Source organism: Oncorhynchus mykiss, chromosome 2, assembly GCF_057628025.1.
Source record: "Oncorhynchus mykiss isolate SJ-2025 chromosome 2, ASM5762802v1, whole genome shotgun sequence".
Classification (NCBI taxonomy): Eukaryota; Metazoa; Chordata; class Actinopteri; order Salmoniformes; family Salmonidae; genus Oncorhynchus; species Oncorhynchus mykiss.
Window position 1 is genome coordinate 83,648,658 of NC_143023.1, and position 26,329 is coordinate 83,674,986.

A 26,329-nucleotide genomic window follows, 5' to 3' on the forward strand; every position below is an offset into this window, starting at 1 on the left:
TTGACATGTCTGTCTGAATTTCACTGACCTGTCTGTTGGAATATCACTGACCTGTCTGTGAAATGTTCCTTTCACTTGTCGCTTCTTTTTGTGTTTAATATATATCCTAAACACATGGCTTTGTACACCCTGTCTGTCTGAATATCACTGACCTGTCTGTCTGACGCTCTGGGAGCTAAAATATAAATTACAATTGGCAAGAAGGCTATTATATATATATATATATATATATATATATATATATATATATATATATATATACAGTTGAAGTCAGAAGTTTACATACACTTAGGTTGGAGTCATTAAACTTATTTTTCAACCACTCCACAAATTTCTTGTTAACAAACTATAGTTTTGGCAAGTCGGTTATGACATCTACTTTGTGCATGGCACAAGTATTTTTTCCAACATTTGTTTACAGACAGATTATTTAACTTATAATAAGTTTACATACACTAAGTTGACTGTGCCTTGAAACAGGTTGGAAAATTCCAGAAAATGATGTCATGGCTTTAGAAGATTCTGATAGGCTAATTGACATCATTTGAGTCAATTGGAGGTGTACCTGTGGATGTATTTCAAGGCCTACCTTCCAACTCAGTGCCTCTTTGCTTGACATCATGGGAAAAACCAAAATAAATCAGCCAAGTCTGGTTCATCTTTGGGAGCAATTTCCAAATGCCTGAAAGTACCACGTTCATCTGTACAAACAATAGTATGCAAGTTTAAACACCATGGGACCACGTCATACTGCTCAGGAAGGAGACGCGTTCTGTCTCCTAGAGATGAACGTACTTTGGTGCAAAAAGTGCAAATCAATCCCAGAACAACAGCAAAGGTCCTTGTGAAGATGCTGGAGGAAACAGGTACAAAACTATCTATATCCACAGTAAAACGAGTCCTCTATCAACATAACCTGAAAGGCCGCTCAGCAAGGAAGAAGCCACTGCTCCAAAACCGCCATAAAACAGCCAGACTATGGTTTGCAACTGAACATGTGGACAAAGATAATACTTTTTGGAGAAATGTCCTCTGGTCTGATGAAACAAATATAGAACTGTTTGGCCATAATGACCATCGTTATGTTTGGAGGGAAAATGGGGAGGCTTGCAAGCCGAAGAACAAACCGTGAAACAAGGGGGTGGCAGCATCATGTTGTGGGGTGTGCTTGGCTGCAGGAGGGACTGGTGCACTTCACAAAATAGATGGCATCATGAGACAGGAAAATTATGTGGATATATTGAAGAAACATCTCAAGACATCAGTCAGGAAGTTAAAGCTTGGTCGCAAATGGGTCTTCCAAATGGACAATGACCCCAAGCATACTTCCAAATTTGTGGCAAAATGGCTTAAGGACAACAAAGTCAAGGTATTGGAGTGACTATCACAAAGCCCTGACCTCAATCCCATAGAAAATTTGTGGGCAAAACTGAAAAAGCATGTGCAAGCAAGGGAAGCTTGTGGAAGGCACCTGAAACGTTTCACCCAAGTTAAACAATTTAAAGGCAATGCTACCAAATACTAATTGAGTGTATGTAAACTTCTGAACCACTGGGAATGTGATGAAAGAAATACATGCTGAAATAAATAATTGTACCTACTATTATTCTGACTATTCACATTCTTAAAATAAAGTGGTGATCCTAACTGATTTAAGACAGGATTAATTGTGAAAAACTGAGTTTAAATGTATATGGCTAAGGTGTACGTAAACTTTCGACTTCAACTATACACATATATATATATATATATATATATATATATATATATATATATATATTAGTACCAGTCAAAAGTTTGGATGCTCATTCATTCATTCTAGGATTGTTATTTTTTACTATTTTCTATATTTCTCTTTGCTTATTTGAGCTGTTCTTGCCATAATATGGTATTTGACTAAACAGGGCTATCTTCTGTATACCACCCCTACCTTGTCAAAACACAAATGATTGGCTCAAACGCATTAAGAAGGAAAGAAATTCCACAAATGAACTTTTAACAAAGCACACCTGTTAATTGAAATGCATTCCAGACTGCCTCATGAAGCTGATTGAGAGAATGCCACAAGTGTGCAAAGCTGTCATCAAGGCAAAGGGTGGATACTTTGAAGAATCTCAAATATAAAATATATTTTGATTTCTTAAAAAAAAAATGGTGTTACTACATGATTCCATGTGTGTTATTTCATCATTTTGATGTCTTCACTATTATTCTACAATCTATACAAATAAAGAAAACCCCTGTAATGAGTAGCAGTGTCCAGACTTTTGACTGGTACGGTATATGTATGTTTTATGGTCACATTCACCGGATAGGTGCAGTGAAATGTTTTGTTCTACAGCGTCAGTATTGTCTGCAAATTAAAGGCTTTCCCTATTGTATTGTAAAAAGGGGAAAATCAACCCTGACTTGGCAGGGTGTAATACATCGCTAAATGCAGGATAAAATATTTTGGAACAGGTCAGGACAGTGCATTTGGCAAACCATATGTTTCAAGAAAAGGAAATTACACTTAAAATATCTTACCAAATCTCCTTTCTTCTTAGAGCCATTACAAAATGTAAGCTATCTTTTTAACGTGTTACAAATTAAGCATATTCAGCAAATAATATAATATAAAGCAAGTCAAATCTCTACACGTATAGTGATTGCCCTATCTCTCCCCTCTTTCTCTCTCCTCTTCCTGTCTTGTACATTCTTTTTTCCTGATATCTCCCTCCCAATGGACGAGAGGTGAGGTCCAGGAGAGGGAAACCTCCAAATAAGTTCCATTACTCACAGGCCACAGTCTAATCTAACTAATATTTTACAATTAGAGGAGACAGGACTGGGCCCAGAGCCATCCATCTCCCCAACACATGATCACCCATTCATAGGCTAAACACCAGCCTCAAACCAGACCAGCTCACACACACATTTACCAGGAAACAAGAAAGGATGTGGGAAGGGGAGGGAGAGGGAGGGAGTGTGTGTGTGTGCGTGAGTGTGCAATCTCGGTGTTTAGGTGTGTGTGTGTGTGTGTGTGTGTGTGTGTGTGTGTGTGTGTGTGTGTGTGTGTGTGTGTGTGTGTGTGTGTGCGCTTGTGTGTTTCAGGCAGAGATAATGACCATGATGACAGTGGCGGGACTGTGGGGGCCAGAGGAGCTGAATGGTGACGGATGACACAGCACTGAGCTCTGATGGCACAGAGACAGTGAGTGATGACTGCACATCCTTCCCAGCACTCCACCCTTCATTATCTCTATGGGGAGACCCAGGCACAATGGCAGCCTGCTCGGCCTGCCCTCTCTCTGCCCTCAAACGACATCTGCTCAGAGACAGCCACACTTGCCTTCTTCTTTCACCTCTCTGTCGCTCCATCTATCTCCATCTATACTCTCTCTCTGTCTCTCATCCTTTCAGTATAGGGTATGCACTCAGACAATGAGGTAATGACTCTTCTCTCTTTCAAATCAGGTATTTTCTTTTTCTTTCTTTCATTCTTAGATAATCTATTCTGTATTGATCTACTCATATTCTCCAGGCTTCACGTTTTTTTTCTGAAAAATAATTGGATTGTATCACCATCTAGCGGCTGTGATTGGGAGATGCAGTGGCAGGACATTAACCATGAGGGAGGGCTCGATATAAAACAAATGAGCATACAGACTGGTTCATCCAGGGGTCACCATCTGGCCAATTACCACCGTTGGGACACTGTGTCCGACCTGAACTGTCATTGCACACACATCACTCCATGTCCACGGTGCCCAGCAATATGTCACTGAGTGACTAGACCTAGACGTACAGTATGGGGACATAGGGACAGGAGGCAGGTCCTTGACAATGCCACCTGGCCAATATTCAAAACAGAGCAGGCAGAAGCAGTTGTTGTGATGAGAATAATGTCTGACTGACCACCTGCTTGTTGTTTGTAGTTAGAGGGCACTTGCTAGGCTCAATGTCAATTATGTCAACTTTGACTGATGGCTTTCCATCTTAGCTAATGATAGACCCTACTTTAGAGTGCAGTACTGAGGGGGGGTGGGGGGTAAGGCATTTACAGTGGGTTTACTTAGTTATCCTCTTTCATAATTTCAATACCAAACTATACTAGCGATGTAACTTATTGTAAAAAATTGTACAAGTGACCAAAGATAAGTAAAAAAAAATTGTAAACCCTGAATATGCATGACCTGAAGAGGTGAGATGAGTGCAGAAATATACGTCATTTCATGAAGTTGTAATATGCATCTAGTATATCTAAGAAAACCATTATTCTGACATACTGTAGCCTATACTTTTACCAACAGGAACCATCAATGAGCAAAACACATGTTGTGCCCAAACAGAGTTGACAGACACTTTCATACGAGAATATTGTGTGTTTCATATAATGTTTCTGCATCAGATGGATCAGACTGACGGGGTATCAAGTTGCACTCATAATACATGTATATCATATCAAAGGATCCCAAGTGTCTGAAAGAACTCTCTCTCTCGAGCCAGGTAATTAAATCTTGCTTTCGGCAGGCGTATCACACAGATTTAAGTTTCTCCATTGCCAGAGTTATTTGTTACCTATCAGATAGTGAAATTGCATCGTCCTCTAAGTGCGGATGTAATCAGTGCCACACACCTGTGACTCCAGTACCCTTGTTTTAGTTCTTCTGAGTTTCACAATCACAAGTGTTCATACTAACTAGAGTTCGTCAATTTCCTCTGATAAATTGTCTGCTGGGGTAAGCCTATTTTTTTTAGTGAGAGAGAGTGTACTAAATATCCAAACATATAGGATAGGACAGTATAGGAAAGGATGGTATAAGGGGGCAGGATCACTACTTGTCCACTAGATGGCATTGTACTCTCGTGTAATGTGGAAAAGAGTTAGGAACCAGAGGTACAGTTGACATCATTCATTGGGCAGAGAGAGGGACACTCACTTGAAGTATCTGCTCTCTCCATTGGCCCTCCCTCTCCACCATTCAATCTCTCTTCATTGTCATTGAGGAACGTGTGATTCTGGCCACTGAAGGACCAGAGGACTGAGAGGTTCCTGTGGGGATGGAGGTGGTGGTGAGGAGTCTTCCCTGGCTTCAACAGCTCCAGAGGAGAGAGGAGAGGCTGGATGACCGACCTGCCCCACTGGCCCTGCTTCCCTTGGGTACACTGAGGGGCCTCACTGGGCCCCTGGGGAACACCAACCATCATCTCTGTCATCTCCTCACTCAGCCCTGCTTCGTTGCTGCTACTCTTCATCATCCTCCACTTGTTGAGGTCCTCTTCTTCCTCCTCTTTGTTAAACACAGGTCTCTCCAGTGTACACTCCCCATTGTGAGCTGATAAGTCATAGGTGTGTGCGTCCTCCTGATCTATAGGCAACTCCAGGTCACTACCAGTGTCAGACCGGGCTGTGTGTTGTCCAGCCTGCAGCCCATTGCTATTGGAGGAGAGGGAGCTGTGCTGCTGGAATAACCCAGTCAATCCCCCTGAACCAGGCTGTGACGACAGCACCCAGTCTGGCCTGAGCGACAAATCCAGAGGCTCATACTGGGACTTCCTGGTCCTGGGTGTGACTGCAGAGCCACCAGCACCTGCCTCCCCCTCACTGTCCCAGTCACTCCCCCTGACTCTAACACCATACTCCCCCTCAGAGCTCCCCTGTCCTCCCCCGGGAGGGCTGACCCTCCCTCCCCTTGCTCTCCTCTTTCTACCACCTCTCAGAATGCTGGATGTCAGGCCATTGATGAAGGTCTGTATGGATTGATGAAGACCCGGTGGGTTCACACTGTCCTCCTCCATAGCTGGAGGTCCTCCATAGGCCCGGTGTAGGTTCAGGTTGGAAGGGTTGGGCAGGTTGGGAGGCCTGTCCATTGGCAGTGTACCTGGGTTTCTCCGGTTCTCATCTGTGCCTTCCATCCCACTGTAGAGGCCAGAAGTAGGGCTCCAGTCCTTGGGGCTTGGGGTCTGTGGGGACGAGGCGGCTCCGTTGTCCATGGTGTCCTGGTTCCACTGGGGGTGTTGGTTGGGGTGGTAGCCCTCTAGATGGTAACTGAGAGAGGCTGACTGGGCACTGATGTAGTCACTGGAGGGACAGCTGTAGAACTTCTCCTTACCTGTTAGAGCCACAAGACAGAACAACAGCGCAGCGTGAACCAGACATCTCCATACCAGTATTTCACATTTAAGTTTCTCTGGATAGCTGTAGACATGTTATATTTCAAAAACAATTGTCTGACTTGTACAACTAAATCATTGGCATACTGAGAACCAACCTAAAGAACCTGAGCGATTGGATCATCTCTGTGAACTTGGGAAATGTGTGTGTACATATGGCCGCCATTTCTAAACATGAATAATGTGTGCAGAGCAATGCTATCTATGCACACAATGCTGAGTTGAATGATTTAAGTTGTGCTCCGCAGTAAATCAGGCTTGTAATCAGCTTTCAGCACAGGTGATACATCATCGCACAGCATGGGGTATAGAACACCATACGCAAGGAATATACTCAAAGATGTTAGCAGCAAATAAATGTGTTTTGTTGGCTTATCCCCATAAACTTGGTGAGCAAGTTGGAATGACTTCTCACCTGTACGGTGTCCATATTAGGCCAAAGTCACATGTCCATGAAACATCTGTCAATATCGACAACGTATACATGAACACTTCTCTCCAGGAGTCATGTTAGGTTGAACTGTGTTATAACAGCCTTGCCTATAGGGTTTACATACAGTGCCACCATGTTGAGTTAGTGCTTGTCTAAGAGACCCTTGAATGTGTCCCAAACGGCACCACATTGACCCAGGGCTCTGGTCAAAAGTAGTGCTCTATATAGGGCATAGGGTGCTATTTGAGACACACCCTTTGCATTCCACCTTCTTTAAGCAGCCCAGCTGTTTTGGTGCCATTCCAATTACTGTAAAAGTCATCTGCCGCTATTAAGCCACAAATATTGGCAGTTTATTGTCCAACACTCTCCTGGCATTTGAAGGTCAGGGCATACATTATACTGGGTCTTTTAGGGACGTGGCGTCTGGGATGGCGAGATAAAGTTACAGCGGCATTCATTTAATTTTGTGCATATTGATGCCTTATTGTTCTTCTTTAATGGATTAATATCTGACTTACAACAGTGATTCATTCCCCTCGGCTGAAAAATCAATTTCATAACACCTTGAGATCAGATCTGACCCTGAGGTAATTCTCCCTGAAGTAAATCTCTCAATCTAATGATCTAAAGTTGTTTGTTATGCTGTCTCCAACTTTAATACCAACACCATCCGTCATTTAATGAGATAAATGATATGGAAAAATAGCCTTTGTTTAAATATTGGAATTTTAAACTACTTAATATACCTAGAGGAGAGAGGAAAATAAGTATATTGAATGGAGCAGATCATAAAACATCACACAAATAGGCAGCCCAATTCTGATATTTTTTATGCAAATTTGGTCTTTTGACCAATCACATCAGATCTTTTCACAGACCTTCTTCAGAGATGATCTGATTGGTCAAAAGACCAATTACCGGGGAAAAAAGTTCAGAATTGTGCTACCTTTAAACACAGCCATAGTGAGGTAGAAACACAGCTGGAGTCACATATTAATGACCTTCAACAACACAGTCAACAATAATTTGTGTGCATGCATGTGTTCAAACAGACAGTGAGTGTTAAAGAGCCTCCTCAGAAACACCACATCCATTGTCTGTAGTCACTAAAAAACGCCTGCTTAATGGCAGTATTTCAGACAGTTAGGCTGCGTTTACACAGGAAGCCCAATTCTGATCTTTTTTTCACTAATTTATATTTTGGCCAATCAGAACAAGAGTTGATGTGAAAAGATCACATGTGATTTGTCAAAAGACAAAATTTGCGTAAAAAATATCAGAATTGGGCTGCCTTTGTAAACGCAGGCATAGATACACTGTCTATCTCAATTAATCAGTGGTTTACATTACCATGAAATTACCGGCAGGTCTGAAATGCAAAAAAAAAACAGACATATCTGACCTCATCTTTGGCCACTGTCTCTTTCAAAAACACATTTGCTCGCCAATATCTCCCAGAGCAGCGAAACAACAAAAAGACTCAAGCCCCGACTCATCTTCTGTCTTTGGATGCTTATCTTTCTGATTGCCTGGTTCATGCTAACTTAATCAGTTTTAGATTTACTTACACTGACGAGACCCACATTATGAGTAATTTTAGTGCTTAGATTTATCAACCAAACTCCAATTACTGTATCATTACAGGACCCTGCTTCTCTCACCTAACACAGACAATCAGATAATGAAGAGATGCATATGAGTTATCCAACCTGTGATTAGAAATGCAAAAGAAAACGTCTGATACTGTGCTGTGGCAAAGCATACAGCTGGTAGGGAAAGTGATTCATTTCATATGGAAATGCACTCTTTATTCAATCTGTTCACCACCCATGTAAACACACACACACATGTGCGCATATACACACACATGCACACACACACACATAATTGTTATATTGTAACAGTGTGCATGCAGTATAAACTAAAGCACCTAAATGACTAAACCTAGGCGGTTTGCTTTAAGATGAAACCGCCTGAGAGGGATATTCACACCCAAGACTGCTGGGGAGAGAGAAAATAGGGGCACCAGATGTTCTTTGATGTTTATAATAGCATATTATTAATATTAATTAGACCACATCGTCAATGACGCATTTGGGACGTTTCCAAGTCAATTAAGCCAAATGGCATTCAGGAGACGTGGAACAATATTTCAAGGCAGGTGTTCACAACTCCCAGGGTAAATCTTTTTATCAGCAGCTAGGAAAACAAGCATTTTGAGCTTAGTTTGAGCCTCATACCTCATATCTGCAATAATAATTAAAAAGAGGATTAGGGGACAAAAAAATGAGATGGGGAAGTCAAGCCAACAGGTAATCCGGTTTATAAATCAGAAATCAGCAGTGTTCAAATCTACTTACGTATATAGGCCCAGTTTGTGTGTTGAAATAAAAACAGCCATGCTACAACTTAAAGGGATTTTTTATTTATTTTATTTTTATTTTTTTATTTTACCTTTATTTAACCAGGTAGGCAAGTTGAGAACAAGTTCTCATTTACAATTGCGACCTGGCCAAGATAAAGCAAAGCAGTTCGACAGATACAACAACACAGAGTTACACATGGAGTAAAACAAACATACAGTCAATAATAAAGTATAAACAAGTCTATATACAATGTGAGCAAATGAGGTGAGAAGGGAGGTAAAGGCAAAAAAAGGCCTTGGTGGCAAGGTAAATACAATATAGCAAGTAAAACACTGGAATGGTAGTTTTGCAATGGAAGAATGTGCAAAGTAGAAATAAAAATAATGGGGTGCAAAGGAGCAAAATAAATAAATAAATTAAATACAGTTGGGAAAGAGGTAGTTGATAGGGCTAAATTATATGTGGGCTATGTACAGGTGCAGTAATCTGTGAGCTGCTCTGACAGTTGGTGCTTAAAGCTAGTGAGGGAGATAAGTGTTTCCAGTTTCAGAGATTTTTGTAGTTCGTTCCAGTCATTGGCAGCAGAGAACTGGAAAGAGAGGCGGCCAAAGAAAGAATTGGTTTTGGGGGTGACTAGAGAGATATACCTGCTGGAGCGTGTGCTACAGGTGGGAGATGCTATGGTGACCAGCGAGCTGAGATAAGGGGGGACTTTACCTAGCAGGGTCTTGTAGATGACATGGAGCCAGTGGGTTTGGCGACGAGTATGAAGCGAGGGCCAGCCAACGAGAGCGTACAGGTCGCAATGGTGGGTAGTGTATGGGGCTTTGGTGACAAAACGGATTGCACTGTGATAGACTGCATCCAGTTTGTTGAGTAGGGTATTGGAGGCTATTTTGTAAATTACATCGCCAAAGTCGAGGATTGGTAGGATGGTCAGTTTTACAAGGGTATGTTTGGCAGCATGAGTGAAGGATGCTTTGTTGCGAAATAGGAAGCCAATTCTAGATTTAACTTTGGATTGGAGATGTTTGATATGGGTCTGGAAGGAGAGTTTACAGTCTAACCAGACACCTAAGTATTTGTAGTTGTCCACGTATTCTAAGTCAGAGCCGTCCAGAGTAGTGATGTTGGACAGGCGGGTAGGTGCAGGTAGTGATCGGTTGAAGAGCATGCATTTAGTTTTACTTGTATTTAAGAGCAGTTGGAGGCCACGGAAGGAGAGTTGTATGGCATTGAAGCTTGCCTGGAGGGTTGTTAACACAGTGTCCAAAGAAGGGCCGGAAGTATACAGAATGGTGTCGTCTGCGTAGAGGTGGATCAGAGACTCACCAGCAGCAAGAGCGACCTCATTGATGTATACAGAGAAGAGAGTCGGTCCAAGAATTGAACCCTGTGGCACCCCCATAGAGACTGCCAGAGGTCCGGACAACAGACCCTCAGATTTGACACACTGAACTCTATCAGAGAAGTAGTTGGTGAACCAGGCGAGGCAATCATTTGAGAAACCAAGGCTGTTGAGTCTGCCGATGAGGATGTGGTGATTGACAGAGTCGAAAGCCTTGGCCAGATCAATGAATACGGCTGCACAGTAATGTTTCTTATCGATGGCGGTTAAGATATCGTTTAGGACCTTGAGCGTGGCTGAGGTGCACCCATGACCAGCTCTGAAACCAGATTGCATAGCAGAGAAGGTATGGTGAGATTCAAAATGGTCGGTAATCTGTTTGTTGACTTGGCTTTCGAAGACCTTAGAAAGGCATGGTAGGATAGATATAGGTCTGTAGCAGTTTGGGTCAAGAGTGTCCCCCCCTTTGAAGAGGGGGATGACCGCAGCTGCTTTCCAATCTTTGGGAATCTCAGACGACACGAAAGAGAGGTTGAACAGGCTAGTAATAGGGGTGGCAACAATTTCGGCAGATAATTTTAGAAAGAAAGGGTCCAGATTGTCTAGCCCGGCTGATTTGTAGGGGTCCAGATTTTGCAGCTCTTTCAGAACATCAGCTGAATGGATTTGGGAGAAGGAGAAATGGGGAAGGCTTGGGCGAGTTGCTGTTGGGGGTGCAGTGCTGTTGACAGGGGTAGGAGTAGCCAGGTGGAAAGCATGGCCAGCAGTAGAAAAATGCTTATTGAAATTTTCAATTATGGTGGATTTATCAGTGGTGACAGTGTTTCCTATCTTCAGTGCAGTGGGCAGCTGGGAGGAGGTGTTCTTATTCTCCATGGACTTTACAGTGTCCCAGAACTTTTTTGAGTTAGTGTTGCAAGAAGCAAATTTCTGCTTGAAAAAGCTAGCCTTGGCTTTTCTAACTGCCTGTGTATAATGGTTTCTAGCTTCCCTGAACAGCTGCATATCACGGGGGCTGTTCGATGCTAATGCAGAACGCCATAGGACGTTTTTGTGTTGATTAAGGGCAGTCAGGTCTGGGGAGAACCAAGGGCTATATCTGTTCCTGGTTCTAAATTTCTTGAATGGGGCATGTTTATTTAAGATGGTTAGGAAGGCATTTTAAAAAAATATCCAGGCATCCTCTACTGACGGGATGAGGTCAATATCCTTCCAGGATACCCCGGCCAGGTCGATTAGAAAGGCCTGCTCGCTGAAGTGTTTCAGGGAGCGTTTTACAGTGATGAGAGGAGGTCGTTTGACCGCTGACCCATTACGGATGCAGGCAATGAGGCAGTGATCGCTGAGATCTTGGTTGAAGACAGCAGAGGTGTATTTAGAGGGGAAGTTGGTTAGGATGATATCTATGAGGGTGCCCGTGTTTAAGGCTTTGGGGAGGTACCTGGTAGGTTCATTGATAATTTGTGTGAGATTGAGGGCATCAAGTTTAGATTGTAGGATGGCTGGGGTGTTAAGCATGTTCCAGTTTAGGTCGCCTAGCAGCACGAGCTCTGAAGATAGATGGGGGGCAATCAGTTCACATATGGTGTCCAGAGCACAGCTGGGGGCAGAGGGTGGTCTATAGCAGGCGGCAACGGTGAGAGACTTGTTTTTAGAAAGGTGGATTTTTAAAAGTAGAAGTTCAAATTGTTTGGGTACAGACCTGGATAGTAGGACAGAACTCTGCAGGCTATCTTTGCAGTAAATTGCAACACCGCCCCCTTTGGCAGTTCTATCTTGTCTGAAAATGTTGTAGTTTGGAATTAAAATGTCTGAATTTTTGGTGGTCTTCCTAAGCCAGGATTCAGACACAGCTAGAACATCCGGGTTGGCAGAGTGTGCTAAAGCAGTGAATAGAACAAACTTAGGGAGGAGGCTTCTAATGTTAACATGCATGAAACCAAGGCTATTACGGTTACAGAAGTCGTCAAAAGAGAGCGCCTGGGGAATAGGAGTGGAGCTAGGCACTGCAGGGCCTGGATTCACCTCTACATCGCCAGAGGAACATAGGAGGAGTAGAATAAGGGTGCGACTAAAAGCAATAAGAATTGGTCGTCTAGAACGTCTGGAACAGAGAGTAAAAGGAGGTTTCTGGGGGCGATAAAATAGCATCAAGGTATAATGTACAGACAAAGGTAAGGTAGGATGTGAATACAGTGGAGGTAAACCTAGGTATTGAGTGATGAAGAGAGAGATATTGTCTCTAGAAACATCATTGAAACCAGGAGATGTCATTGCATGTGTGGGTGGTGGAACTAATAGGTTGGATAAGGTATAGTGAGCAGGACTAGAGGCTCTACAGTGAAATAAGCCAATAAACACTAACCAGAACAGCAATGGACAAGACATATTGACATTAAGGAGAGGCATGCTTAGTCGAGTGATCAAAAGGGTTCAGTGAGTGGAGAGGTTGGTTTAGGGTCACGGCGATTTAGACAGCTAGCCAAGCCAACCGGTAGCAAGCTAGCATAGGATGGAGTCTGTTGTTAGCCACCTCTTGCGTTCGGTCAGTAGATTAGTGGGGTTCCGTGTGGTAGAGGGGATTAATCCAAATCACACAACAACAAAAATAAGAACAATAGATATAGTTATAGAGGCCTGAGAAGAAAACATAATAATTCAAATAAATAAATTGTCCGATTGTCTATTCAGATAGCAGCCGGAAAGACAGCTAACGGTTAGCGGGCCGCAGATGGGCGTTCCGGTAACGTCGCGACAGAGGAGCCAGCCGGATCTCCTTCAGGTAGATAACGTCGGCAGTCCGGATTGTGAAGGCCCGGTGGGGCTCCGCGTAGGCAGTGAAACGGGTCCGGATAGGTGACTGCAGCCCAGGAGTGAATGATGGAACTCAGGCGTGATTGACGGAGCTGGCTAGCACCGGAACAATCGATGTTTGCTCCGGAATCGACGAAAGCCGACTGTCACACGGATAGCAGCTAGCTAGCTGTGAGATCCGGGTATGAATGTCCAGAGAGCAGTTGAAATCCAGGGACATGGAGAGAAAAATTGGTCCGGTATGTTCCGTTCCGAGCCGCGCTGCGCCGTACAAAACTGGCGATAGATTTTCGATAGATTTTCGAACTAAAGGACAGCCGATGACCACAAACCGTGGTTAGCTTCTGATTAGCTTCTGGGCTAGCTCCTGGCTAGCTTCTGGCTAGTTTCTGGCCAGCCTCCTGGAGTTTCTGGCTAGCTTCCTGAAGGATTGCAGATCTGAGGTAAATAATACTTTTTTATAAATATAAATTGGTGAGGCTGGTTGCAGGAGAGTGTTTAGAAGATGAGTTGATGGAAAATAAAAATAAAATGTATGTGAAAAAAGTTGTAAATATATATATATACAGGACACGACAAGACGAGGACAAAAGACGTCTGAACTGCTATGCGATCTTGGAGTGAATATAGTGAATAGTGAACAATAGGGATTGTTTAGCGAAATTACATATTTAAATGTTGTAAACATGTGCTTTTGCTGAACTATCCATTTAAGAATCATCAGATGCCAAGGGTTGTAGGAACTAGAAGTTAGAACGATTAAATAGTTACACTGATTTCTATCCCCCTAAACATGATCCTTCCTCGTCTCTCTGTAAGCACTCGTAACCTGTAACATCTGTACAGTAGAAGTAGTGTGAAGGCTGGAGAAGGAAACAAGGACTAAGTGAGGATGACATCATTACATGGTGTCTGCTCATTGACCTTGGGGTTAAGAGTTTGAATAGGACTAATGAATAACTGTCAGAGGATTTCAGGCATGTTTGTGTTCCCAATTTAAATCTGGACACTCTGGTGTCGGTCAGGGGCCTCTAACAAGCACATCATTATTCATGATCTAAGATTAGAATTACAGTCAGGAAGTTTTTTAATCTGTCTTGATTAGATTTTAAGAGCAGCATTTTCAACACTAGCTAGTAGCCATATGAGTAAAGAGACCATAATCTAACACGTCGACACTGTATCTATCGGTCACGCGGGGCTCAGTTGGTAGAGTATGGTGCTTGTAATGCCAGGTTTGTGGGCTCGATTCCCAAGGGGTCCAGAAGGGGGGGGGGGGGGGTATGAAAATGTATGTAAGTCGCTCTGGATAAAAGCATCTACCAATTCACTAAAATGTAGCAGAGCAGTCACTAACTCTGAACTGTAGTCACTATCCATACTGGGAACAACAATATAATAACTTAATGACTTCTGTTTGGCTAGGAATAAAATCAGCCGCTTGTTCAGGCGTAATCAATGTGTCTTAAACTGAAACATCTGGCAACAATGGTAATTCCTCACCATCTCCTGAGTTAAAACTACTCCAGCCCCTGTAATACAGGCACAGTAAACTTATCCCATTCCTAAAACCCCTCATCAAGACTTGCACTTAGTGCCTGTACGTTCTCCATATGTATAGGATTTACCTATCTGTCCCGCAGCAGACCTGTGTGTTGAGCTGGGGCCAGCAGCGTGTGATTGTGTTAATTAATCTGTCGTGGAGAGCAGCTGCAGAGGTCTCTGGGATATATTGTCAGAGCAAAACAATGCAGTGCTTAAGCCCCTGAGTGAGTCCTCCATTACACAGGAACAAGAGGAGGAGAGGCGAGCTGGGATCCATCATATAAAGAAGCACTGACGCCTGACCTTTAAAATGAATTAGTTTCCATGCTTAATATCGACTCAAATTACACTCTGATACCGAATGTGGCAGCCCAGAATTCATCCGATTCATTCTCAGCTAGCTTTTATAAACATATCCCTGCAGTATCGGCTGGGTATATGGGCTGGGGACTGGGGAACAGGAGAAGCTGAAAAGTACCAATGATTGTAGCTGTTTTGTAAAGGGCTGGCAAGGATTAACCTTAAAATACTGGTATAAACATGTAAATACAAGTATAAGTAGACAATATGTCAACAAAACATTTAACAAGATTAGACCTGATCCATTTATCTCTTTTTCACAGTGCATCAAATCCTCCAAAACCGTGTCAGAGACGCTGACTCTCACCATGCCTGCTAGAAGATCAAACCTGGGTTCAAAGACTATTTGAAATCTTTCCAATACTTTGAGTGTTTACTTTAGTCTGCCTAGAGTGCTCCTGAGCCTGTTGGGAGTTTGTACTTTTTTTATTGGTTCCAGTGCAACAAGAAAGCTCAACCAAGAACAGCTAAAGTATTTTAAAGAATTTCAAATCGTATTTTAGCCTAGGTCTGTGGAAGATCCAAAATTCTAAGCTAGGGAGGAAAAGAGTCAAATGTATGCTTTAAGCTAAAGGTCAGCAAAAACACTACAGTGGACACTGTAGTGTACTGTATCATTTACAGTTAACTATACAATAGTCAAATAAAACTGTAGTATATACTACAGTAATTAATGTAGTGTTTTTGCAGACTGTAGTATTTACTGTAGTGTTTTTGCGAACTGTACTCCCCTATAGTATTTTTGCAGACTGTAGTATTTACTATAGTGTTTGTTTTAATATATTTGACATAGAAATGGAGGCTCTCTCTTTCAGAAAACCTACTGGAGAAATACTAAATGAGCTAATTTTCCATAATCTGTAGGTAGGTAGGTACAGTGCATTCAGAAAATATTCAGACCTCTTGAATTTTTCCACATTTTGTTACATTACAGCCTTATTCTAAAATTGTAAAAAAAATATTTAAAAAATATGCCCTTCCTCTACATGCAATACCCTATAATGACAAAGCAAAAACAGGTTTGGAAAGTTTTGCAAATGTATTAAAAATACGTTGAAATATCACATTTACATAACTATTCAGACCCTTTACTCAGTACTTTGCTGGAGCACTTTTGGCAGAAATTACAGCGTCAAGTCTTCTTGGGTATGACGTAACAAGTTTGGCACAACTGTATTTGGGGAATTTCTCCCATTCTTCTCAGCAGACCCTCATAAGTTCTGTCAGGTTAGACGGGGAGCGTCACTGCACAGCTATTTTCAGGTCTCTCAAGAGATGTTTGATCGGGTTCAAGTCCGGGCTCTGGCTTGCCCACTTGAGGACATTCGGAGACTTGTCCCGAAGCCACTCCTACGTTGTCTTGGCTGTGTGCTTAGGGTCGTTGTCCTGTTGGAAGGTACACCTTCACCCCTCTCTGACATGCTGAGCACTCTGGAGCAGGTTTTCATCAAGGATCTCTCTGTACTTTTCTCCGTTCATCTTTGCCTCGATCCTGACTAGTCTCCCAGTCCCTGCTGCTGATCTGTGCCTCAACACAATCTTGTCTCTGCGCTCTACGGACAATTCCTTCGACCTCATGGCTTGGTTTTTTGCTCTGACATGCACTGTCAACTGAGGGACCTTATATAGACAGGTGTGTATCATGACACAAGGCGAGACCCAGATGCAGACACAGGAGGCAGATGGTTGGAGTCTTATAATGTTTAATAATCCAAAGGGGTAGGCAAGAGAATGGTAGTGGACAGGCAAAAGGTCAAAACCAGATCAGAGTCCAGGAGGTACAGAGTGGCAGAAAGGCTCGTGGTCAAAGCAGGCAGAATGTTCAGGCAGGTGGGTACAAAGTCCAGAAACAGGCAAGGGTCAAAACCGGGAGGACTAGAAAAAAGAGAACAGCAAAGGCAGGAGTACGGGGAAAAAAACGCTGGTTGACTTGAAACATACAAGACGAACTGGCACAGAGAGACAGGAAACACAGGGATAAATACACCGGGGAAAATAAGCGACACGTGGAGGGGGTAGAGACAATAACGAGGACAGGTGAAACAGATCAGGGTGTGACGTGTGCTTTTCCAAATTATGTCCAATCAATTGAATTTACCACAAGTGAACTCCAATCAAGTTGTAGAAACATCACAATAATGGATGATAATGGATAACAGGATGTGCCTGAGCTCAATTTCGAGTCTCATAACAAAGGGTCTGAATACTTATGTAATAAGGCATTTCTGTTTTGCATTTTTAATAAATCTGCAAACATTTCTAAAAACCTGTTTCTCACTCATGGATGGCACAAACTGAGATATGGGGGAGGGGAATGTGCAGAGTATATGCAAATTGAATACTGTAGTATTTACTGTAGTTAAAAAAGTTAGTGTTTTTTCAGACTGTAGTGTTTTTGCGGACATTACTGTAGTATTTACTACAGTGTTTTTATTGCTGATAATACTGCAGTATTTACTATAGTATTCTACAGTATACTACAACATTCTATAGTAAGTACTACACATGATTGAGGGATACTGCAGTGTGTAGAATAGCATTCTACAGTTTACTACAGTATTCTATAGTAACATTTAGTATTTCTCCATGTGAGGCAGCTATTTAGAATCCAGACAATGTGTTAACAGGATGCTATGACAAGAAAAGCATGCGCCCAGGGAGTCAAATCATCAAAATCACCAGGTGGAACAGAAGACTATAAATAAAAATACCAGGTGGTATATATCAAATCATTAAAAACACCAGATGGCATGCATTAACATCTTGTGCCCCATAGGCAAGGGTTGGGGTGGCGATGGGACTGATATAAAATAATGGAGGCTAATTATCTGTAGCATTCAACATGACAGCATTAAAGTTAATAAGAAAAGAAAGGCCTTTATCCAAGCAACAAATATAACCGATTATATTTGTTGCTTGGATATGCTGATCTACTGACCCTGTGCTTCAAGGCAAGTCCACCTGAGTACATTAGTGAAGTTTAGCCAAATGCATAGTTTTATCTCCTGATGGAACAGCATGGTTCTATTCCATGCTAGTCTGTGCATGGGAGGGATAGCAAATTGTTTACATCTGAAACTAATGGCATATTTATGGAAGTTCTCAAACATCCTATCGATATAAATGTGCCCAAGTCATCATGTGCTGGTCATCCATTTGACCTTGACCATGGATCTGAGGATACATCAATTACTGTAGAATATTGACCATAGAATATAGAATACACCTATTTGATGGACCTATGATACATAATTGAGAAAACTGGAAACAACAATATATAAAACAATATGCAACCATTGAGTTGTAAGGAAAGACGGTTATGTACCTGAGACTGAGGAGGGTAGGCTGCTGTTATCCTGGGTACTGCCAGTCTGAGAGAGGCCTGGTCCTATAGAGCTCTCCTCCAAGATATGGCTCAGTCCTGGGCTACTACTCCTACTAATAGCCTGGGTGTCTGGATTGCACACAGGCGCTCGTCGCTCATCTGACACCCTCCACCCAGCCTGGTAGGCCCGCTGCTGTTCTTTAGCTGTGTATAGGTCCACCTGATCTACAGCCAGTCCTGGTACTATGACCTGCCAGCCTGGGTAGCTCTTGAGGTCGTTTCTCTCATTGGCAGGAGCTTGTGGTTGATACTCCACATTGCTCGAACTCAGGGGAGGCACCAGATGATTCAAACCCAACAGAGAGTGATTATTATCACCCTCTGTCGGTGAATCGTGTCCTGGTGCCAGCATGTTACCCAGCATCTCCTTCACCTTCATCCCGATGCCTGCTGTGGCAAGGATCTGCTGGAACTCCGACTGGCCCGCTTTCTCTGCAGAGAGGAACCTGCTGTGGAGGCTTGAGATGTACTGGGAGTAGAGGTTTGTGTAGTGGGCGTCCTGGGATACTCTAGCCATGCTAACAGATACCTGAGGGTCAGCAGGAAGCTGCTTGGTCTTAGCAGACAGCTTGTTGAGGTGGACCTTCATGTGGTTCTTGAGGAACCAGGGTTCTTTGAAGCGCCGGCTACAGATCTTGCAGCAGTGCTCGAATGAGTCCTTGTGCTTCCGCATGTGTCCCTTGAGGAACCAGGCCTGGCTGAAGGTCTGACCACACACCTTGCAGGGGAACTCCCCACCAGGGGGCTTCAAGCCCCGACCACTGCCCACCGCGGAACTCTGACTTTGGGCTGACATGGAGGTGATGTGGGCCGTCTCCACGTGGCTGATGAGCTCCTCCTCCTGGGAGGCCGCATACTCACACAGGGTGCACTTGTATGGCTTGTGGAGGATACGGATGTGGCGCTCCAGCTCCTGCTGCTTCCTGAACTTTCCTTTGCAGAAGGAGCAGCGGAACCCTGCGGAAGGCTGAGCCTGTGTGTGATCCTCCTGGCCTGTGGTGGTCATCTTGGGGGAGACAGATGGCAGTGAAAGGGTCTCCACAGGGCCAGGGCCTGTGCAAGTCAAGGGGAGCTGGGTGGTGGTAGAAGCAGGCTGGGGCTGCTGGAGCTGGGGATTGGGGATGTGGGGTAGTGGTGGCTGGGTCAGATGACCTATACCACCCCTGATGTGCCTGTCCCTCAGGATGGCCCTCTCCTCCAGCTCGTGGAGTAGCCTGTTCTCCTCTCTGATCCGGCCACGACCTTTCCCAAGGTTTCCCTGCTTGTGAGTGCGTAAGTGGATCTTGAGGTTGCCCTTCTGCGCTGCCCTGTGGTCACAGTAAGGGCACTTAAAGGGCTTCTCGCCTGTGTGCGTGCGCATGTGCAGTGACAAGATGCTGTTGAAGCGGAAGCGTTTGCCACACAGTGGGCACGGGTACTTCCTGTTCTTGTGCGTGTCTTCCTGGGTGACGTTGACATGGGTCATGTGACCCTGGTTCTGTACCCTCAGGAACTGTGGACGGTGATCCACCCTCCCATTGATGCCATTTAGAACCCTGGCTGAATCCACCAGCTGATTGGCTAGCAGTGCCATCTGGCCCCTTAAGTGTGACTGCCCTCGTCCAATGGCGTGGTGGCTTTCTATACTCAGGGATCTGTGGACTGTTACAGTGTGGAGGTCAGGGATTGGATGTCCCAGAGTCCTTCAGAAGGTTCTGCTTGTGGTTGATGGTATAGCAACCTTTGACACCTTTTCCTCAGAGAGGGGAGTTGGAGACACCTTCGCATATAATAGAGACTTCCACCTAAAAGACAGAAAGGAAAAAGACGCATAAGGCATGCACATGAACAATTAGTGCAATAGAGCCCTCATATTACGTACATTTAAAGAAAACTCAAAGTAAAAAATATGAAATATTCAACAACAACAACAAAAAGATTAGATGGAAATGTCCCAGTAAACTTTCAGTGCCTTCGGAAACTATTCAGACCTCTTGAATTTTTCCACATTTTGTTACGTTACAGCCTTATTCTAAAGTTCATTCAATAGTTTTTTCCCCCATCATCAATCTACACACAATCGAGTGTTCTTGGGTATGACGCTACAAGCTTGGCACACCTGTGTTTGTTTTTTCCCTCCCATTCTTCTTTGCAGATCCTCTTAAGCTCCTGCATTGTGGCTGTGTGCACAAGATGGTGAGGATAGAGAGGCAGCATCGCTTAAGTCCTTACGAAACTGTGCAGTATTTCGTTTTTTAATCTATTATTTCTTACATTGTTAGCCCAGAAAACCTTAAGTGTTATTACATACAGCTGGGAAGAACTATTGGATATCAGTGAGATGTCAACTTACCAGCACAACGGCCAGGAATACAACTTTCCCAAAGCGGATCCTTTGTCTACACCTCCCAGGGCATTTGAACTGATTCCAGAGGCCGACCCAAAACAACGGAGTCGGAGGAGAGGGTGCCGGATCGGTCTTCTAGTAAGGCTTCGGATGAGCGCACATCACCCACTGCTTCCGAGTATATAACTCGCTAATGTCCAGGGCAAGAGTTGCTTTCCAAAGAGATATACCCGGGATTGTAACATACTCTGTTTCACAGAGACATGGCTAGCTGGGGACATGCTGTCAGAGTCCGTACAGTACATTGCGCCTACAGGAACAAACATCTCTCTGGTAAGAAGAAGGGCATGGATATATGTTTCATGATTAACGACTCATGGTGTAATTGTAACATTCAAGAACTCAAGTCCTTTTGTTCACCTGACTTATAATTCCTCACAATCAAATGCCGGTTATCGTCACAGCCGTGTATATCACCCTGCAAGCGGATACCAAGACGGCCATCAAGGAACTTCACTGGACTTTATGCAAACTGGAAACCATATATCCTGAGGATGCATTTATTGTAGCTGGGGATTTTAACAAAGCTAATCTGAGAACAAGGCTATCTAAATTCTATCAGCATATTGATTGCAGTACATGAGTGAGTAACACACTCGACCATTGCTACTCTAACTTCCACAATGCATACAAGGCCCTGCCCTCCTTTTGGCAAATCTGACCATGACTCCATCTTGTTGCTCCCCTCCTATAGGCAGAAACTAAAACAGGAAGATTCCACGCTTCGGATTCCACGCTTCAAAATTGCTTTGATCACGTCAACTGGGTTATGTTCCGGGTAGCCTCAGACAATAACCTTAACATATACACTGACTCGGTGAGCGAGTTTATAAGGAAGTGTATAGGAGATGTTATACCCACTGTGACTATAAAAACATTCCCAAACCAGAAAAAGTGGATTGATGGCAGCATTCACATTAAACTGAAAGCGCGAACCGCCACATTTATTCATGGCAAGGCGACTGGAAACATGTCCGAATATAAACAGTGTAGTTATTCCCTCAGTAAGGCAATCAAACAAGCAAAGCGTTATTATAGAGACAAAGTGTAGTCGCAATTCAACGGCTCAGACACGAGACATATGTGGCAGGGTCTATAGACAATCACTGATTACAAAAAGAAAACCAGCCCCGTTGCGGACATCGACGTCTAGCTCCCAGACAAATGAAGTGTTATTACATACAGCTGGGAAGAACTATTGGATATCAGTGAGATGTCAACTTACCAGCACAACCAGCACTACGGCCAGGAATACAACTTTCCCAAAGCGGATCTTTTGTCTACACCTCCCAGGGCATTTGAACTGATTCCAGAGGCCGACCCAAAACAACGGAGTCGGAGGAGAGGGTGCCGGAACGGTCTTCTAGTAAGGCTTCGGATGAGCGCACATCACCCACTGCTTCCGAGTATATAACTCGCTAATGTCCAGGGCAAGAGTTGTTTTCCAAAGAGATATACCCGGGATTGTAACATACTCTGTTTCACAGAGACATGGCTAGCTGGGGACATGCTGTCAGAGTCCGTACAGCACATCGTGCCTACAGGAACAAACATCTCTCTGGTAAGAAGAAGGGCATGGATGTATGTTTCATGATTAACGACTCATGGTGTAATTGTAACATACAAGAACTCAAGTCCTTTTGTTCACCTGACCTATAATTCCTCACAATCAAATGCCGGTTATCATCACAGCCGTGTATATCACCCTGCAAGCGGATACCAAGACGGCCATCAAGGAACTTCACTGGACTTTATGCAAACTGAAAACCAAAAAGAAAACCAGCCCCGTTGCGGACATCGACGTCTAGCTCCCAAACAAATTAAACAACTTCTTTGCGCGCTTTGAGGACAATACAGTGCTACCGACACGGCCCGCTACCAAAGACTGTGGGCTCTCCTTCTCCGTGGCCGACGTGAGTAAAACATTTAAACATGTTAGCCCTCGCAAGGCTGCCGGCCCAGACGGCATCCCTAGCCGCGTCCTCAGAGCATGTGCAGACTAGCTGGCTGGTGTGTTTATGGACATATTCAATCAATCCCTATCCCAGTCTGCTATCCCCACATCCTTCAAGATGTTTGTTCCTGTTCCCAAGAAAGCTAAGGTAACTGAACTAAATTACCATCAGCGAAGTTGCACTCACCGTAGCACTCACTTCTTTCATCGTGAAGTGCTTTGAGAGAATAGTCAAGGATCAAATCACCTCCACCTTACCTGACACCCTAGACCCACTCCAATTTGCTTACCGCCCCAATAGGTCCACAGACGATGCAATCGCCATCACACTACACACTGCCCTATCCCATCTGGACAAGAGGAATACCTATGTAAGAATACTGTTCCTTGACTACAGCTCAGCATTCAACACCATGGTACCCTCCAAACTCATCATTAAGCTTGAGACCCTGAGTCTCGACCCCACCCTGTGCAACTAGGTCCTGGACTTCCTAATGTGCCGCCCCCAGGCGGTGAAGGTAGGAAACAACATCTCAACTTCGCTGATCCTCAACACTGGGGCCCCACAAGGGTGCATTCTCAGCCCTCTCCTGTACTCCATGTTCACCCATGACTGTGTAGCTATGCACGCCTCCAACTCAATCATCAAGTTTGCAGACGACACTACAGTGGTAGGCTTGATTACCAACAACGACGAGACAGCCTATAGGGAGGAAGTGAGGGCCCTTGGAGTGTGATGTCAGGAAAATAACCTCTCACTAATCTTCAGCAAAACAAAAGACATGATCGTGGACTTCAGGAAACAGCAAAGGGAGCCCCCCCCCCCCACCTATCCACATCGATGGGACAGCAGTGGAGAAGGTGGAAGGTTTTAAGTTCCTCAACAAACTGAAATGGTCCACACACACAGTGTGGCTAAGAAGCCGCAACAACCCTCACTAACTTTTACAGGTGCACAAATGAGAGCATCCTGTCGAGCTGTATCACAGCCTGGTACAGCAATGGCACTGCCCACAAACACAGGGCTTTCCAGAGGGTGGTGCGGTCTACACAATGCATCAACGAGGCAAACTACCTGCCCTCCAGGACACCTAAAACACCCGATGTCACAAAAAGGCAAAAAAGATCATCAAGGCCAATAATCACCCGATCCACTACCTGTTCACCTCACTTCCATCCAGAAGGCGAGGTCAGTACAGGTGCATCAGAGCTGGGACAGAGAGATTAAATAACAGCTTCTATCTTAAGGCGATCAGATTGTTAAACAGCCACCACGAGCACAGAGAGGTGGCTGCCTACCTACAGACTTGATATCATTGGCCTCTTGAATGAATGGAACACTAGTCACTTTAATAATGCCACTTTAAGAATGTTTACATATCTCTCATTACTCATCTCATATGTACAGCTGAAGTCGGACATACACTTAGGTTGGAGTCATTAAAACTTGTTTTTCAACCACTCCACAAATTTCTTGTTAACAAACTACAGTTTTGGCAAGTTTTTTTAGGGCCTCTACTTCGTGCATGACACAAGTAATTTTTCCAACAACTGTTTACAGACAGATTATTTAACTTATAATTCACTGTATTACAATTCCAGTAGGTCAGAAGTTTACATACACTAAGTTGACTGTGCCTTTAAACAGCTTGAAAAATTCCCCAAAATTATGTCATGGCTTTAGAAGCTTCTGATAGGCTGACTGACATCATATAAGCCAATTGGAGGTGTACCTGTGGATGTATTTCAAGGCCTACCTTCAAACTCAGTGCCTCTTTGCTTGACATCATGGAAAAATCCAAAGAAATCAGCAAAATTGTAGACCTCCATAAGTCTGGTTCATCCTTGGGAGCAATTTCCAAACGCCTGAAGGTACCACGTTCATCTGTACAAACAATAGTAAGCAAGTATAAACACCATGGGACCACACAGCCGTCATACAGCTCAGGAAGGAGATGCGTTCTGTCTCCTAGATATGAACGTACTTTGGTGCGAAAAGTGCAAATCAATCCCAGAACAACAGCAAATTACCTTATTAAGATGCTGGAGGAAACAGGTACAAAAGTATATATAACCACAGTAAAACAAGTCCTCTATCGACATAACCTGAAAGGCTGCTCAGCAAGGAAGAAAACCGCCATAGAAAAAGCCAGACTACGGTTTGCAACTGCCCATGGGGACAAAGATTGTACTTTTTGGAGAAATGTCCTCTGGTCTGATGAAACAAAAATAGAACTGTTTGGCCATAATGACCATCGTTATGTTTGGATGAAAAAGGGGGAAGCCTGCAAGCCGAAGAACACCATCCCAAACGTGAAGCACGGGGGATGCAGTATCATGTTGTGGGGTTGCTTGGCTGCAGGAGGGAATGGTGCACTTCACAATATAGATGGCATCATAAGGTGGGAAAATTACGCACAATTGGCCTAGCGTCGTCCGGGTTAGGGAGGGTTTGTCGGTAGGGATATCCTTGTCTCATCGCGCACTACTGACTCCTGTGGTGGGCTGGGCGCAGTGCACGCTAACCAGGTCGCCAGGTGCACTGTGTTTCCTCCGACACATTGGTGCGGCTGGCTTCCGGGTTGGATGCGCCCTGTGTTAAGAAGCAGTGCGGCTTGGTTGAGTTGTGTTTCGGAGGACGCATGGCTTTCAACCTTCGTCTCTCCCGAGCCCGTATGGGAGTTGTAGCGATGAGAAAAGATAGTAACTACTAACAATTGGATACCACGAAATTGGGGAGAAAAGGGGGTGAAAAAATAAAATAAAATAAATAAATGTCAAAGACTCCAGTCACCCAAGTCATAGACTGTTCTCTCTGCTACCGCACGACAAGTGGTACCGGAGCGCCAAGTCTAGGTCCAAAAGGCTCCTTAGAAGCTTCTACCCCCAAGCCCCAAGCCATAAGACTGCTGAACAATTGGACTATTTTCATTGACCCCCCCCACCCCATTTATTTTACAGTGCTGCTACTCGCTGTTTATGCTACACTACATGCTGCACATTAACTCGGTACCGGTACCTCCTGTCTACCTCATTATTGCTATTTTATTGTGTTACTTTTTATTAGATTTTTTACTTTAGTTAATTTGGTAAATATTTTCGTAACTCTATTTCTTGGCCTGCATTTCTTGGCCTGTTTATTAAGGGCTTGTAAGTAAGCAGTTCACGTAATAAAACACCTGTTGTATTCGGCACATGTGACAATTACAATTGTATTTGATTTGATTTGAATTCCTTCGACCTCATGGATTGGTTTTTGCTCTGACATGCACTGTCAACTGAAGGGACCTTATGTTATGACAGGTGTGTTCCTTTCCAAATCGTGTTCAATGAATTGAATTTACCACAGGTGGACTCAAATCAAGTTGTAGAAACATCTCAAGAATGATCAATGGAAACAGGACGCACCTGTGCTCAATTCCGAGTCTCATAGCAAAGGGTCTGAATACTTATGTAAAGGTATTTCAGTTTTTTTGGGGGGGGGCACACGGGGTGGTCGGCAGAGCAGAGGAATGAGCCAGAGATGGTCAGGGAGTCGAAGGAGGAACTCAATGAAAGATTCCGGAGAGAGGTGGTGGC

At 43.9% G+C, this 26,329-nt stretch overlaps 1 protein-coding gene and 1 non-coding gene across 2 annotated transcripts; both read right to left on the bottom strand.

Moving 5' to 3' along the window:
* Positions 1-3,459: 3,459 nt before the first annotated feature.
* On the bottom strand, positions 3,460-20,190 carry LOC110497937 (zinc finger protein 536). Its single transcript, XM_021574419.3, has 2 exons — positions 18,351-20,190; positions 3,460-6,095 (listed from the first exon to the last, which is right to left on the bottom strand). The coding sequence occupies exons 1-2, from the start codon at positions 19,981-19,983 to the stop codon at positions 4,867-4,869; spliced, it is 2,862 nt and encodes a 953-aa protein (XP_021430094.3). The 5' UTR covers positions 19,984-20,190; the 3' UTR covers positions 3,460-4,866.
* LOC118944150 (U7 small nuclear RNA) lies at positions 15,823-15,877 on the bottom strand. The gene has a single exon (XR_005039459.1). It is a non-coding gene; the product is annotated as a U7 small nuclear RNA (small nuclear RNA).
* Positions 20,191-26,329: the final 6,139 nt, after the last annotated feature.

Bases quoted from the DNA above. Each gene is read 5' to 3' on its own strand.
- LOC110497937 (XM_021574419.3), bottom strand. From the start codon at position 19,983: ATGGCACTGCTAGCCAATCAGCTGGTGGATTCAGCCAGGGTTCTAAAT. The intron at 6,096-18,350 runs GTACATAACCGT...TGGCTCTAACAG, and splicing joins CCTACCCTCCTCAGTCTCAG to GTAAGGAGAAGTTCTACAGC.